Source organism: Microcaecilia unicolor, chromosome 13 (assembly GCF_901765095.1).
Source record: "Microcaecilia unicolor chromosome 13, aMicUni1.1, whole genome shotgun sequence".
NCBI classification, from domain to species: Eukaryota; Metazoa; Chordata; class Amphibia; order Gymnophiona; family Siphonopidae; genus Microcaecilia; species Microcaecilia unicolor.
Genome location: NC_044043.1, coordinates 97,897,312 through 97,913,177, shown reverse-complemented (window position 1 = coordinate 97,913,177; position 15,866 = coordinate 97,897,312). Strand labels below are relative to the sequence as shown.

Genomic DNA, 15,866 nt, shown 5'->3' with positions numbered 1-15,866 from the left:
GGAGGGATCCCAGTCCCCTGTGGCCAGAGTTGGGTTTGGCTTCAGCATATTTTTAATGAAAATCCAAGAAGCACATTTGCATGCAGTAACTCAAATTTTAAAACATTAAGGGGGAGCATTATCAGTCGTGGGCTACTATTATTTTACTGTTAACCCCAGTTATTAGCAACGAGGTCTCATTGCATAAAATGGAATTTGTGCTAAAATAGCAGGAGTTAGTGATAAAATAACACAACGGTAGCCCACATCGATAGCCCACATCGATAGCTATGTCAAGGGCACTGCGGTGGGTGGGGGTGGGGGGCCCTTTTTCCAGCAGCGGGTACAAAGACCCTAAAAAAATGGCCATGCGGTAAGATTATTCTTACCACGTGGCTGTGCGGCAGGGAGCACTTAACGCCACCCTGAATGTTTTGACTATCAACTTCCAGATCCTCCCTCTCACACTTTCCTAGGTTATTATTTATTTAATAAAAAGGGGGTTCTAACCCTCTAAAACAGTTTGATGCCCCGTTGGCAGGTTATTGTTGGTTTCCGTATTTTTAAAAATCTTTTAATAAAGGCAAGGAGTCCCAAATGCATGATTACAATGGAACTGTTTGTGCTTACCTGTGACAGGTGTTCTCTGAAGGCAATATTTCATCAGTCACACAAACCTTTCCTCTCTTTCTGGACTTTGAGTTTATTTGCAGGACTGAGACATGTTGCATGACAGTGGAAGCTGCTGCCCATGCTCAGAGAGGTCCTTTGGGTTTTCCTGGAAAGTTCGGGAAATATATTCTGTGGTTGATACCATTAGAAGACGCGGGGCTTTTTTTGAGGGGGTACTTGGGGGTACTGAGTACCGGCACCTTTTCCATTGTCTGCTAAAATTTGACCCATGGTCTCCAAGTTTTAATAAAAAAGTTCAGGCTCTACACACCAATTGTGGCTTGTCATAGATTCTGTGGCTGGTTGCAGAGGGCCTGGCTAGTATAGGGTGGGGTCCCTCAGTGATCACCCCACTCCAAAGGGTGGCCCTGGCATTTGAGTACCGGCACCTTTTTCAGGAGAAAAAAAAAACGCACTGAGAAGACGTAATGCCATATATGTGACTGGTGAACTTCTGTCTTCAGAGAATACCTATTAACAAGGAAACAATTTTGTTCTTGGTTTATCAGTGTCATGAAGAAAATGATATTGGGTGACTGCCTGTGTTACACTTCCTCCTCAATCTCATTGCTCCATGGTGCGATTTTCTTATTTCCGCACAGTGGCAATACTGCCCAGGCAACAAAGCATACAACGAAAACCCAGAACCTTACTAATCCACTGCTGAAAACCTACCGTCCACTATACCTAATAAATGCCTTCCTTCTACTCTCTACTTCTTCCCTTAACTAATCTCTGTACAACAATAATTGTACCGGACATCCAAGAATAATTGTGTTAACAAAACTATGTAAGCCACTTCGACCCTGCAAATAGGTGGGGAAAAGGTGGGATACAAATACAATAAATAATAATAACTAGTAAGAAAGGCCCGTTTCTGAGGCCAATGAAACGGGCGCTAGCAAGGCGCTTTCATTCCCATCCCCCTCCCCTTGATGGTGGACTTACCCTCCGTGCTTCAGGGTGGTCGTGGGCGCCCCGCCCCGGCCGGCGACCCGCCCCGTGACATAGAGAGTGGCTGGCTGGCTCCCTCGCTGCCTGTGACGTACAGCCTGCCTGGCTCACTCCCTGCAATTGTCGTCGCGTAGTAGCTCGATGTATGCCCCGCCCTCGCGTCAAATGTGATGACATTGAGGGCGGAGCGATGCGATTGGTCAACTGTCATAGCTCCGCCCTCAACATCATCACGTTTGACGCGAGGGCGGGGCAAATAGTAATGGGGCAAAATTCCGATCTCTGGCACCTCAAAAACCGGAAGTTGGAGCGCATTAGAATGTTGAGGTAGGCAATTATGTGCGGAAGGGGCGTGGCTGTGGGTGGGTCTATCAGTGAGAGTGGTGCATGAGTGACAGTGAGTGGTGACAGCCTAAGTGCAGGGCTCCAGGGTTTCCCTGCCACAGAGTGAGCTTCAGAATGTTTGAGGTGAGAATTATTAATATAGATAATATAGCAAAGAATTAGCTTAGTAGTAATTTAACAAATGTGGATTCTAGTCATGGGATATCTTAATGTTCTTGCCACCCAACCAAGATGGTTACATAGTTATGTTTAATAAAACGTTCTTAATTGCTTTTTTTTTTTAACGACTAAATCATGTCATTTTTAACCCCCTCAGGTAGCCAGCTTGAGTGTCTCCCTTCCTCAGCCAATCCTTATCTTTATGTTTTTAATTTCAGAACAAAGAGCAAAACCTACCATGATGTCATTCCCATTTCCTGTCTCACCGAATTCCCCAATGTGGTGCAGATGGCAAAGGTAGGAGGCATATTTCAGCTTATTCCCCTCCTCCTCCTCCTCCTCCTCCTCCACTTTTTGTCATTCTCTTTTTCTTTGTGTTGTTTTGTACAGGAATAACTGCTCTGTTGTACGAGTGAGATGTGCAATCAGGGGTCAGCGGTGTTACAAGGGGAGGCTGGGATATGTAGATCTGCACCTTTCACCACAGGAGACTAGGCCTCAGTTGTAGTTCAGTTAGCAGTCCAATGAGCTTGATCGCCTCAGTGCTGCATCTATTTGATTAGACATAAGTACATAAATATTGCCATACTGGGAAAGACCAAAAGTCCATCAAGCCCAGCATCCTGTTTCCAACAGTGGCCAATCCAGGTCACAAATACCTGGCAAGATCACAAAAAAGTACAAAACACTCTATACTGCTTATCCCAGAAATAGTGGATTTTGCTCAAGTCCATTTTTACCACATTCTCTGGCAATGAATTCCAGAGTTTAATTATTCGTTTTAAATTTACTACATTGTAGCTTCATCGCATGCCCCCTAGTCCTAGAATTTTTGGAAAGCGTAAACAGACGCTTCACATCCACCCGTTCCACTCCACTCATTATTCTGTAGACCTCTATCATATCTCCGCTCAGCCATCTTTTCTCCAAGCTGAAGAGCCCCAGCCGCTTTAGCCTTTCCTCATAGGGAAGTCGTCCCATCCCCGTTATCATTTTCATCGCCCTTAGGGGACTTAGGAGTCCTTTTACTAAGGTATGCTGAAAAATGGCCAGCAGTAGGGTTTTGGGTACGCTTAGATCCATTTTTCAGCGCGCCTACAAAAAATGCCTTTTTTTAAATTTTTGCCGCCAGTGGACGTCCAGCAAAATAAAAATTGGCGTGCGTCCATTTTGGCTTCGAGACCTTACCGGTAGCCATTGACTTTAGCAGTAAGGTCTCACGCATTAACCAGGCGGTAATGACCTATGCACGCCGATGGTAACTTCAAATTGGCGTGCATTGGGGGTGCGTAGATGCTTACGCGGCTTAGTAAAAGGGCCCCTCAGTAACAAGAGAAGGGCATAACGGAGTTGCATTAGCACAAGGGTAGGCAATCTGTGGCACCGAGAGATTTTGGGTAGCACCCATAGTCGCTGTTGCTGGAGAGGATGCTGAAGCCTCTGCCAGCTGATGTTCTCTGCTCAAGTCCCCCCCCCCCCCCCCCCTCCCGGTGCCTTGGTCTATTCCCCAAACATTCCAATAGGGGGACAGCTATCACTCTTCCTGGAGGAATGGACCAGGGTTACATCAGACTAGTGAGTCTTAGAAGTCATTCGAGACGGCTACAAACTGGAGTTCGCTCATCCACTTGTAGATTTTTTTTTTTAATGGATTCTGCTTGCAAGCTCCTGCCAAGGTTCTTGCAGTCAGAGCAATGCTCAGTGAATTGGTGCGTTTGGACGAAGTTCAAATGGTTCTGCCTTCAGAGCAGGGTCGCGCCACTATTCCATTTATTCGTGGTGCTCAAAAATGTCAACTGAAATCTCAAGGTCTGGCATTTCCACGTGGAAACCTCCCGGGCTGTCTGAGCACTGGGGAACTTGCAGTGTTCTTCTAGCTGCTGACACCTGACCCCCCACCCACCCACCCCCAGACATGCTCAGTTCATGAATGCCATTAGCAGCAGCTAGAAGAACAGGGGGCTTCATCAGAAAATATCTACAGCTGGCAAGGCTTGGGCATCCTCGCCAACTAAGTAATTTTAATGCAGCGACGGTGGGAGGCAGGGAGCAGGGAGAGAAAATACATGGTGGCCACGTGATTCTTCTTAGTAATTAAGGGCCTCTTTTACCAAACTGCGCTAGTGATTCCCAGAAGGGGAGGGAGCGAATGGGGACTAGCTGCTTATGGAGGGGAGGGAGAGAAGGGGGGCATGTACATTTCTTCAAATTTTGTATTTAGACTGCAGAAGAAAATGCATTTCCATTACTTTTACCAGTATTTTCACTTCTTACAGAATCTGACTTTTTTGGAGGGTCATGGTGACTGTGCAGCGGGGGTGGGGCAGGTGCAAAATGGGGTTTTTTGTGTCCTTTTTTTTTTATCTCTGCAAATATGGTAGTTCTATTCAGGGGTGATCTGGCTCTTCTTGTTTTGCTGGATTGGATGTGGTCTTTGTTCATGTTTCTGTATTATAATCTTAGGTTATACTGCTTTATGAACTTGGCTTTAGGGACTAGGTCTGTAAATTTTATGAAAGAAAGCTGAAGGGCAGTTATTGGCAGAACCGTGTGTGTGGGAAGAGGGGGGATCCCAGTACACTCCTTCAGGAACAGCTGCAGGGCAGGTATGACGCTCATTGGCACTTCTGGAGAGGGGGGAGTTTCTCAGTACAGGGAGAGATATGATAGAGGTGTATAAAATCCTTAATGGAGTGGAATGGGTAAGCGTGAAATTGATTGTTCACTCTTTTAAAAGTAGCTAGAGGACACCCCATGAAGTGACGTAATGGCACATTTAAAACAAATAGGAGAGAGTATTTGTTTCACTGAATATAGAGTTACGCTCTGGAACTCACGAGTGGTAAAAGCAATTAATGTAGCCGGGATTTAAAAAGGGTTGGACACATTCCTGAAAGAAAAGTGCACAAACCCAGGGAAAGCTGCTGCTTATCCCTGAGGTTCATTAAGTAGCTTGAAATCTTGATACTTTTTGGGATTCTGCCAGGTACTTGTGACCTGGACTGGCCACTGTTAGAAACCGGATACTGGGCTAGATGGACCCGGTAGGGCAACTCTTACGTTCTTCTATACAGGACTGGCAGGAGCTGCTGCATTGCAGGGTATGAAGCATATTGGCAGAGCTGTGTGTGTTGTGGTTTGGTGGGGGGGGGAGGGTTGTCTTAGTTTATGAGTATCAGGAGCTGCTGCAGAGCAGGTAAGTATATGAACCATGTTGGCAGAGCCGTTTGTGTGAGTCACAGTACAGGACTGAAGTGCATTGGTAGATCCGTATCTTTCTCTCGGTATGCTCCAGGGCAGAACCTTGATATATTAATATTACACCTTATAAAAAGCTATATATATATATCTGGCTAGTGGATTACTGAGGTGCATCGTTGGAAGAGCTGTACATTGAAGAAGAGTTTTAGCTAATTGTTATGTTATACAGGGCTTCTAAGTCTGCAAATACCAAAGTTAGTTCATTGCAGATTACAGTCGAGTCAGTAGAGACAAAAGCTCCAAAAGATTCAAAAATCAATGAAATCAATCTTAAACCGAGGTAAATATATTAAATCTGTTAAAACAAAGATAGTAGTATCTCAGAAAGCTTTATTACTTATTCATCACAGTACCTCTTAAATAAGTTTTTAAGGACTTTAAGACATAACTGATAGTTATTGAGCGAACGAATGTCAAGGGATGATGAAGTCGTGAAGCAATCTGGGAGTGAAGGGAAGAATCAAACAGCTTCCTTGATTGAAGGAGTCTGACAGCTGGAAAGCTTAATAACATTTGGTTACGAGTTTTCCTATAATTAGTAGAACTATCATGCAAAAAAGCAATCAAATCACATAGATATGACGAAGCAACACCATAAATGATCTTAAATGTTGTACTATACAGTTTAAACTGAACCCTGGCCTCGACTGGAAGGCAGCGTAACTTCACCAGCAGCGGAGTGGCTGATGCAAGTCCTGCTAGCTGAAAAAAATCAAGTCACAACGAACACAGCGAAGATATTTATTTTAAGATTGTTTGTAATTGTTATTATTGATTAGTTATGATCTTTTATGGTTGGGTTGGTTTGCTGTGCTTTCCTATCAAGTACTGGATTTCCTAGAAGTTATTATATGTGTACTCACTCTGCTGCTCCCCAGTATCTCTCCACACTCGTCCTTCCCTACACCCCTTCCCGTGCACTCCGCTCCATGGATAAATCCTTCTTATCTGTTCCCTTCTCCACTACTGCCAACTCCAGACTTCGCGCCTTCTGTCTCACTGCACCCTACGCCTGGAATAAACTTCCTGAGCCCCTACGTCTTGCCCCATCCTTGGCCACCTTTAAATCTAGACTGAAAGCCCACCTCTTTATCATTGCTTTTGACTCGTAACCACTTGTAACCACTCGCCTCCACCTACCCTCCTCTCCTCCTTCCCGTTCACATTAATTGATTTAATTTGCTTACTTTATTTTTTGTCTATTAGATTGTAAGCTCTTTGAGCAGGGACTGTCTTTCTTCTATGTTTCTGCAGCGCTGCGTACGCCTTGTAGCGCTATAGAAATGCTAAATAGTAGTAGTAGTAGTGTTTTATATGGTTTTTTTTTTTTTTTTATGTAAACCGTTCTGTTTTGCTATAGCAATAAGTAACGGTATAATAAATAAATGATGATGAATATGGTCGCAAGACGATGTTGAAATATCCAAATTTATTGTGTGGCTTTAAAGACTCGGCACAGTCGTGTTTCGGCCAGCTGGCCTGCCTCAGGAGTCTTGGAAGTCTTAAAATATTGTCTATGGAAAAATCATGTGTCTGTCGACATATTACTCAATAAAAATCTTGTGCGTGAAACTCAATGTTCTGAGAAATCAGTGAAAAGTCGCCTCCTGTAATGCGTAAAAGGAGGGCAACGTTTCATTGTCCAGAGTTGCAAGGAGCTACAGTGGGAATGAAACCAAGTGCCCCTGGTTCTGAGCCCACTGCACTAACCGTTAGGCTACTCCTCCATTCCTGTGTCCCACCCATGTGTGCTTTCCCCTTGCAGATATGTGCTGTGGAAGATAAGCATATATTTACAGAATAGCTCATATTCATGCGTATGCGCGTAAATGTTGGGGCCTAATGTATAGAATCACCTTTCACATGACTTAAGTCCTCGTGCCTGGGGGAGAGAATAGGTTGGGGTGGCCTAGCTCAGCTATGTAACGTGTCTAATTTTGGTAAATATATGCAAAGATTTACACCTGGCTTGACCGACTACCTGCTGTAGAAACCATAAGGAGAACTTATGACTGGGTTAAAGTAACTGTGATTATGATTATTCCTTGCCTTTAACATTAAATATTGTCTCTTTTTCTTTTCCAGTTAGTGTGTGAAGATGTCAATGTGGATCGGTTTTATCCAGTTCTGTACCCTAAGGTAAGAATAATACTAAGGTTAACACTGCTGGGACTATTTGAGGTCTTTTTCCTCCTTTTTAAGATTTTCCAGTGAGATACTGAATGAGATATCTGTTATAAGATTGACAAACGTTCACGAGTCGTCAGCTTCAAAGATTATTTATACATTTGCTATTTTGCTGAAGTTTTGCCCAGTTATTGGTTTGTGTATTTATATATAGGCAGGAATACTGTACCTTATGGGCATGTCTCCGGAATCTAGGTAGAGCATTGATACCAGCTGTATAAGGGAAGGGAAAGAGAAATGGGACTTGATATACCGCCTTTCTGAGGTTTTTGCAACTACATTCCAAGTGGTTTACATATATTCAGGTACTTATTTTGTACCTGGGGTAATGGAGGGTTAAGTGACTTGCCCAGAGTCACAAGGAGCTGCAGTGGGAATCAAACCCAGTTCCCCAGGATCAAAGTCCACTGCACTAACCACTAGGCTACTCCTCCACTCATTCCACCAATAAGAGCCAACCTTATCAGTGATGTCACAATGGCTTGACTGCCCAATACAGTTTCCCAGGATCAAAGTCCTCTGCACTAACCACTAGGCTACTCCTCCACTCATTCCACCAATAAGAGCCAACCTCATCAGTGATGTCACAATGGCTTGATTGCCTGATAGTTGTGATGTCATAATGGAAAGGGGGAAAGGGAAATGGGACTTGATATACTGCCTTTCTGAGGTTTTTGCAACTACATTCAAAGCGGTTTACATCTATTCAGGTACTTATTGTGTACCAGGGGCAATGGAGGGTTAAGTGACTTACTCAGAGTCAGAAGGAGCTGCAGTGGGAATCGAACTCAGTTTCCCAGGATCAAAGTCCACTGCACTAACCACTTGGGTACTCCTGACATATAGCTGACATAAGTGCTTACACCTAACCTTATACTTGCATATGTACTCAGTTTCTCTAGTATTCTGTTAACAGAAAGCAGGTGCCTACTTCCTTTATAGATTAAGCTCCACATAGGCCCCTTTATAGAGTTTCCCTCCATGTGTCTCCCTTAAGCAATGATCACCTTTCCCCTTCTCTTAGGAGCTATGAATGATACCTTCACAAGAACCCCAGCCCTAGCTGACCAGGAGGGAGCTCAAATTGGAGATCACCTGGTCCACTGAACCACTAGCCAGACCCAGAGCTCTCCAGCCGATATTCAACCAGCAGCGGTCAGTGTTTTTATGTCCACTGCCGGCTGTATGTCTGGTTGTATGTTGGCCAATAAAACTTATACGGTTAAGTGCAATATTCAGCTCTTAACCACGTAAAGAGAGGACTGCAGCCAAGGGCTGAAGATGGGCATATAAGTGCCAACGCCACCCTGGAATGCTCACGTTAGCTGGTTTCAGGTGCTAACTGCGAATATTCAGCGGCACTTCACAGACAAGCAATTTAAACGGCCAAGAACCTCTCCGGGCCCTTTCAATCACTTTAGGTATCGGGCAGTCTGTGTATAATTTTCAGCTGTTCGGGAGATTGGATGGAGACAGTTTTACATAAGTATTGCCATACTGGGAAACGCCAAAGGTCCATCAAGTCCAGCATCCTGTTTCCAACAGTGGCCAATCCAGGTCACATATACCTGACAAGATCCCAAAAAAGTACAAAACATTCTATACTGCTTATGCCAGAAATAGTGGATTTTCCCCAAGTCCATTTAATAATGATCTATGGACTTTTCCTTTAGGAAGCCGTCCAAACCTTTTTTAAAACTCCGCTAAGCTAACCGCCTTTAAATTCCAGAGTTTAGTTACACATTGAGTGAAGAAACTTTTTCTCCGATTCGTTTTAAATTTACTACATTGTAGTACATTCAGCAACAAGAAACAGGAACACAGGAAAATCTGTACAGCACGGTTTATCTCCGGAAGAAACAGCGGAGCGGAGGTGCTCCGTTGGAAATTGTGCAGTACAGTTTGTCTCCTGAAGAAGTAGCGAAACGCGCACAGTACATCAGTAAGGGCTAACGGATTCTATGAACACACCTACTAAGATAAGTAATAGAGGTGTCTTTATTACAATTTTTCATGGTAAACGAAGAGAATGGATGAATAACTTAAGGAATTTTAAAAAATTAGTAATAAAAATCAAAAAGATTGATACATTGGAGGTTTTTAAGCTGATGTGGAAGCCCGCCCGGCAAACTGCAGAAGTAAAAGTACAGCCGAGCATCTGAAGCCTTTTCCTCCTTTATATAGAGATAAATAGCAATCAAACAAAATAAAACATGGAAAAGAAAATAAGATGATACCTTTTTTATTGGACATAACTTAATACATTTCTTGATTAGCTTTCGAAGGTCGCCCTTCTTCCTCAGATCGGAAATAAGCAAATGTGCTTTGATGTCCCCATGCATACCTCCGACCCACCCCCATCCTCCCACCCTGTCAGACTGTCATAGTAATGGTTGAAGGTTTTCACTTATATACACTGTCAGCTAGCACATTTGCTTATTTCCGATCTGAGGAAGAAGGGCAACCTTCGAAAGCTAATCAAGAAATGTATTAAGTTATGTCCAATAAAAAAGGTATCATCTTATTTTCTTTTCCATGTTTTATTTTGTTTGATTTCTATTGATAACCTTAAGAGTGGACTAACACGGCTACCACACTCCTCTACTTATAGAGATAAAGAAAGTAAAACAATAAGAAAACAAAGTTAATAACTTGTATTAATCAAATTTGGAAGTTTTTTTTTTTTTTTAGGTAAATGGCTTTGAAAATTGCCTCAAAATAGATCAATGTGCTGCGGCGGCTAAGAAAGCGAACAGAATGTTGAGTATTATTAGATAAGGGATGGAAAACAAGCATGAGGATGTTATAATGCCATTATATCGCTCCATGGTGCGACCGCACCTGGAATATTGTGTTCAGTTCTGGTCGCCTCATCTCAAAAAAGATATAAAGGAATTGGAGAAGGTGCAGAGAAGGGCGACGAAAATGATAAAAGGGATGGGACGACTACCCTATGAGGAGAGGTTAAGAAAGCTAGGACTCTTTAGCCTGGAGAAAAGGCGGCTGAGGGGTGATATGATAGAGGTCTACAAAATAATGAGTGGGGTAGAGCGGACAGATCTGAAGCGTTTGTTTACGCTCTCTAACAATAATAGAACCAGGGGACACAAGATGAAATTAGAATGTGGTAGGTTTAAAACAAATCGGAGAAAGTTTTTCTTTACTCAGCGTGTGGTTAGACTCTGGAACTCATTGCCGGAGAAGGTAGTGACGGCAGCTGGCCTTGCTGAGTTTAAAGGGGGTCTGGACAGATTCCTGAAGGAAAAGTCCATTGATCGTTATTAAATTTTGGGTTTTTGCCAGGTTCTTGGGGCCTGGATTGGCCGCTGTCGGAGACAGAGTGCTGGGCTTGATGGACCTTTGGTCTTTTCCCAGCGTGGCAGTGCTTATGTACTTATGTACAATAAATGCACTGTCCACTGGTTGCTGTCCTTATAACCACTGTTTGCTACGAGCTGGGAGTGCTCTCTTTGTATACTGACAGCTGGTTACTGATAGCTGAACGTACTCTTTCTGTGTCTTTACTGAGAGCTAGGTGTGTCCTCTCTGTGTCCTTTGTGATAAGAGCATGTGTGTGTATGTCACCTTCAGGGCTGCCAACTGCCCATTAAAGAATCCCTTAAAGAACAGACCACATGTTAGGTTGGTTTACCCATAAACCTGTCATCTAGCTCCGTCTGCTGTTCAAGGTGAGGCTATTGACGTTCATGTGTCTCTTCTGGCTCCCTCTGCCGTCAGCAGGAGCTAGAAATTCTGGATGTGCCCATGCTGTCAAGACTGTCAGTAAAACCATTTCTTGGAAGTTGGCAAGCCTGTCGCTCTCTCTTGTGTCCTCACTGAGGGATAAATATTAAGAGCAGGGTTTGCTGTCTCCCTGCCATGGTAACTTTGGAAACCTTATTTGCAATTCCCACATGAAAATGCTGGCATTTACACGTTGGAAAAAACGATTTTAGAAATCTGCTATTTGCACGGGCAAATCCGTACTGCATAGTGATTTTAAGGGGGCGGTACTAGAAATCTACACGTGATTCCCCATTTCACAAAGGGAAATACATGTGTGTAGGGGGAAGTGTTCCATGTCAGTGTTTACACATACCATGGCACATATAGCTTTAAAAATAAAGTGTTCATTACGGCCAGGGTTTTACACAAAGGATTAAGAAAGCTGTTCTTGTTAATTCCATGTTATTTCCACCACCAGAATGAAACCACATTAAAATTACGGCCTTGCTGCTTAATTGGCGACACTCTCAAGTGTAGATTTCTAAAAATGGGGCAACTACATGTGGAAGTTGGAAAAACAAGATCTCCACAAAGAAACTGCAGGGTCTGTGCCGTTCATTTTTCCAATGCATATGTTTATAAAATGGCTGTTCATGCTGCACATTTTAGAAACGGTTCTCTGTCGGCAGATCCTTTTCTAAAATACCAACATAATTGAACACAACTCGGCCTGGATGTCTCGGTTCCAGCCTCTTTGTAAAATGGAGCTTTATAGAACATAGCAAATGATTATAGATAAAGACCTCTAGTAGGCCATTTCAGACCTTGCTATTTTCGGTTTTCCGTATTATGAGATCAACAACCAACAAAGCCCGTTTCGTGAAAAATGAAACGGGCCCTAGGAAGGGTCTCGTCTAAGCGATTTCTCCTCTCTCCCCTGCCCTCTCCTCCATGTCCAGCGATTCTCCTCTGCCTGCCCTGTCCTCCCATCAGTGTTCCGCGATTCTCCCCTCGCATCCCATGCCATCCATGTCCAGCGATTCTCCCCTCCTCTCCCCTCCCATCCTATCCATGTGCATTGATTCTCCTCTGCCCTGCCCTCCCATCCCATCCATGTGCAGCGATTCTCTTCTCCCCTCCCCTCCTCTCCCCTCCATGGCCAGTGACTCTTCCCTCTTCTCCCATCCTATCCATGTGCATTGATTCTCCTCTGCCCTGTCCTCCCACCAGTGTTCCGCAATTCTCCCCTCCCATCCCATGCCATCCATGTCCAGCGGTTCTCCCCTCCTCTCCCCTCCTATCCATGTGCATTGATTCTCCTCTGCCCTGCCCTCCCATCCCATACTACTACTACTTGACATTTCTAAAGCGCTACTAGGGTTACGCAGCGCTGTACAATTTAACATAGAAGGACAGTCCCTGCGCAAAGGAGCTTACATCCCATCCATGTGCAGCAATTCTCCTCTCCTCTCCCCTTCCCTCCCCTCCATGGCCAGTGACTCTTCCCTCTTCTCCCCTTCCATCCATGTCCAGTGATTCTCCCCTCTTCTCCCCTTCCCTCTTCTCCTTCCTGCCACCCTGCCTTTAAGCCATTCATGTTACCTCAGGTCGCAGCGGCGGCAGGCTCAGCTCGCGTCGCCTGCAGCCTTCCCTCTTAGTGTCCCACCCTCCTCTGACGTCGTTTTTGTCTTTCCGCGAGGGCGGAACACTGAGAGGGAAGGGAACGCTGGAGGCGAGCTGACGTCAGCTCATTTGCATGCTGTTACAATTATCGTATAGATAGTAGATGGCATGGATGGGCAGACTGGATGGGCCATAAGGTCTTTATCTGCCTTCATTTTCCTATGTTTTAATGTTTGCTTGCGGAGAGCAGGATGGGCTGTGTCTCATTGTCCTTACTGATCATTAGTTACTCACTCTGTGTTCTCACTGACTATTTTTCCAGGCATCAAGACTCATTGTCACCTTCGATGAACACGTAATCAGCAATAATTTTAAGTTTGGCGTAATATATCAGAAATTTGGACAAGTAAGTATGTGTTGATTGATTGCTCCAAGGACCTCATCTCTCCAGCTATCAGGGAAGAGTGAGTCTAGAAATTTATCAGTATCATTTTCAGAATTTATCACAACCTACAATAACTGGAGGAATTTGTCAATTGGTTGTTTCTCAGGGGCCGATGCACAAAGCTTACTGAGCTTGCAATGTTTCATTTAGCCAGTCTAAATGAAACTTTTTTTTTTTTTTTTGCGTGGAAGCAGTATCTGAAAGTTCTATGCTAATGAGCTTGCTAGCATTAAAATGAGCTCATTAACAATTCTGTGGAATACACGGAAAACCCTGGCCTAGCAGCTAAAAACTGGCAGCTCTGGAGCTGTCGTTGGGGTCCCCTTTCTAAACTTCCTTGTCAGGCGGAGTCGTTTTTTTATCATACCACTGAGGCAAGCGCAGTTGGCACCAAAATACAGCCTGTGTTGGTTCTATTACATTAAAGGATTCTTCATTGCTAAATTCTTGACGGCTCATTTGTAGTTTTTTTGTTTGTTCTGATTTCCAGATCATTTATAAATATGTTAAATGGAACTGGTCCCAGTACAGATCCCTTCGGCTTTCCATTATTCACCCTCCTCCATTGAGAAAAATGGCCATTTCACCTCACCCTCTGTTTTCAGTTAGAGAGTTGCACGGGCTCAGAAATCCAAACTGTCCCCATGGGGAATCTAGCCCGTCCCTGCCGCAAGTAATCTCCTCCATCCCAGCTCCCGGCCCGCCAAGCCCTTGCCATGCCACAGTCACCTTGACCCCCCCCCCCCCCCCCAAGAAAGCCATATTCTATAAGCAGTTAAAATACTAGTAACATAAATCATTTTCTTCCGTACTCTGCTAAGACAGCAGATGTACAGATCATCACAGGACCCAAATCAGTCCAAATTCCAAAACAAGTAAAGTCAGAAACAACACAGTTTTATACTTAATTGTTCATCCGCCCTTAGGAATCACCTTTGGGTTTAAAAAGCAAAACCACGTGCACATAAAGACTGGATAAACGAATTAAAGCAAATTTTAAAGCAAATGCCCTTAATATGTAATACTTGGTGGCAATGATGAAACAGTGATTGAATATTCATAGCAAGCAGCCTGAGCCAACAGATTTATTTTCTACTGAACATAATTAATTTTGTATAAGCTTGGCGGCTAATACTGTGTTGAACTGGACAATGTTGGCACATTTAGCCTGACGCTGAACAGAACTTCTGCATGAAGGAAATCCTTCCCTCATTATTCAATACCTCTCTGTGAAAAAGCAGTAATAAAAAAGGCAAGTGCATTTTTATAATATACCACTGCAATCCACAAAACAAAAGGAGCAAATTCCCACATGCTATCTTTTTCTTTTAATGTAGGCACAGGAAGTAAAAACGCTTTTAATTGCTCCCAGGTTTCAACCTAATTCATGTTTAATGTGGGATATAAATGTAATAAATAAGTAAAGAAGTAGATAGAAAGTCTGAATGTTGAGCACCTGATTCTCATAACATATCTGTTTTAGTGGCGCATTACCAGGAGAAACAAATCTCTGCACGAATGTAACAGTGTCCCTTTAAACAGCGCCTGCAAATGACACACTGATTACAATTTATAAACAAATTACTACTCTACCTTTGAAAAGTTATTCCGTTATTATACTTCCTCTGTGTACATCCGTATGCTACACAAGTCAGTATGTTTGAAAATATGATGTGGAGGAGTGGCCTAGTGGTTAGGGTGGTGGACTTTGGTCCTGGGGAACTGAGGAACTGAGTTTGATTCCCACTTCAGGCACAGGCAGCTCCTTGTGACTCTGGGCAAGTCACTTAACCCTCCATTGCCCCATGTAAGCCGCATTGAGCCTGCCATGAGTGGGAAAGCGTGGGGTACAAATGTAACAACAACATGGAATGTTGCTACTATTAGAGATTCTACATGGAATGTTGCTACTATTGGAGATTCTACATGGAATGTTGCTATTCCACTAGCTGCTATTCCACTAGCAACATTCCATGTAGAAGGCTGCGCAGGCTTCTGTTTCTGTGAGTCTGACGTCAGACTCACAGAAGCAGAAGGCTGCGCGGCCACATTGGTGATCTGCAAGGGCCGACTTCTACATGGAATGTTGCTAGTGGAATAGCAACATTCCATGTAGAATCTCCAATAGTAGCAACAGTGGAGGAGTGGCCTAGTGGTTAGGGTGGTGGACTTTGGTCCTTAGGAACTGAGTTCGATTCCTGGCACAGGCAGCTCCTTGTGACTCTGGGCAAGTCACTTAACCCTCCATTGCCCGCCACATTGAGCCTGCCATGAGTGGGAAAGCGCGGGGTACAAATGTAACAAAAAATAAGAAAATGTTCCTCCTAACCCGCCAGCATTTTTGTGCTCTGCTGCAGATGTCTGAAGAAGAATTGTTCAGCACTACAGAGGAGAGCCCGGCCTTCCAAGAGTTCCTGGATTTCCTGGGTGAGACAGTCAAATTGCAAGATTTCAAAGGGTGAGTGTGTAAAGGCAAGGAGACAGCCTAGATCACTGGAAAAGCAACCCAGAAATG

The 15,866-nt window shown here is 43.9% G+C and overlaps 1 protein-coding gene across 3 annotated transcripts in view; it reads left to right on the top strand.

The window, feature by feature from the left end:
* The window catches only part of RAP1GAP (RAP1 GTPase activating protein), a 152,078-nt gene that overhangs the window by 80,045 nt on the left and 56,167 nt on the right, over positions 1–15,866 (top strand). For all 3 annotated transcript variants that reach the window (XM_030185566.1, XM_030185563.1, XM_030185565.1), the window contains exons 7-10: positions 2,328–2,406; positions 7,456–7,509; positions 13,229–13,312; positions 15,709–15,809. In XM_030185566.1, the coding sequence (XP_030041426.1) occupies positions 2,328–2,406; positions 7,456–7,509; positions 13,229–13,312; positions 15,709–15,809 (318 nt within the window). The remainder of the gene's footprint in view (positions 1–2,327; positions 2,407–7,455; positions 7,510–13,228; positions 13,313–15,708; positions 15,810–15,866) is intronic.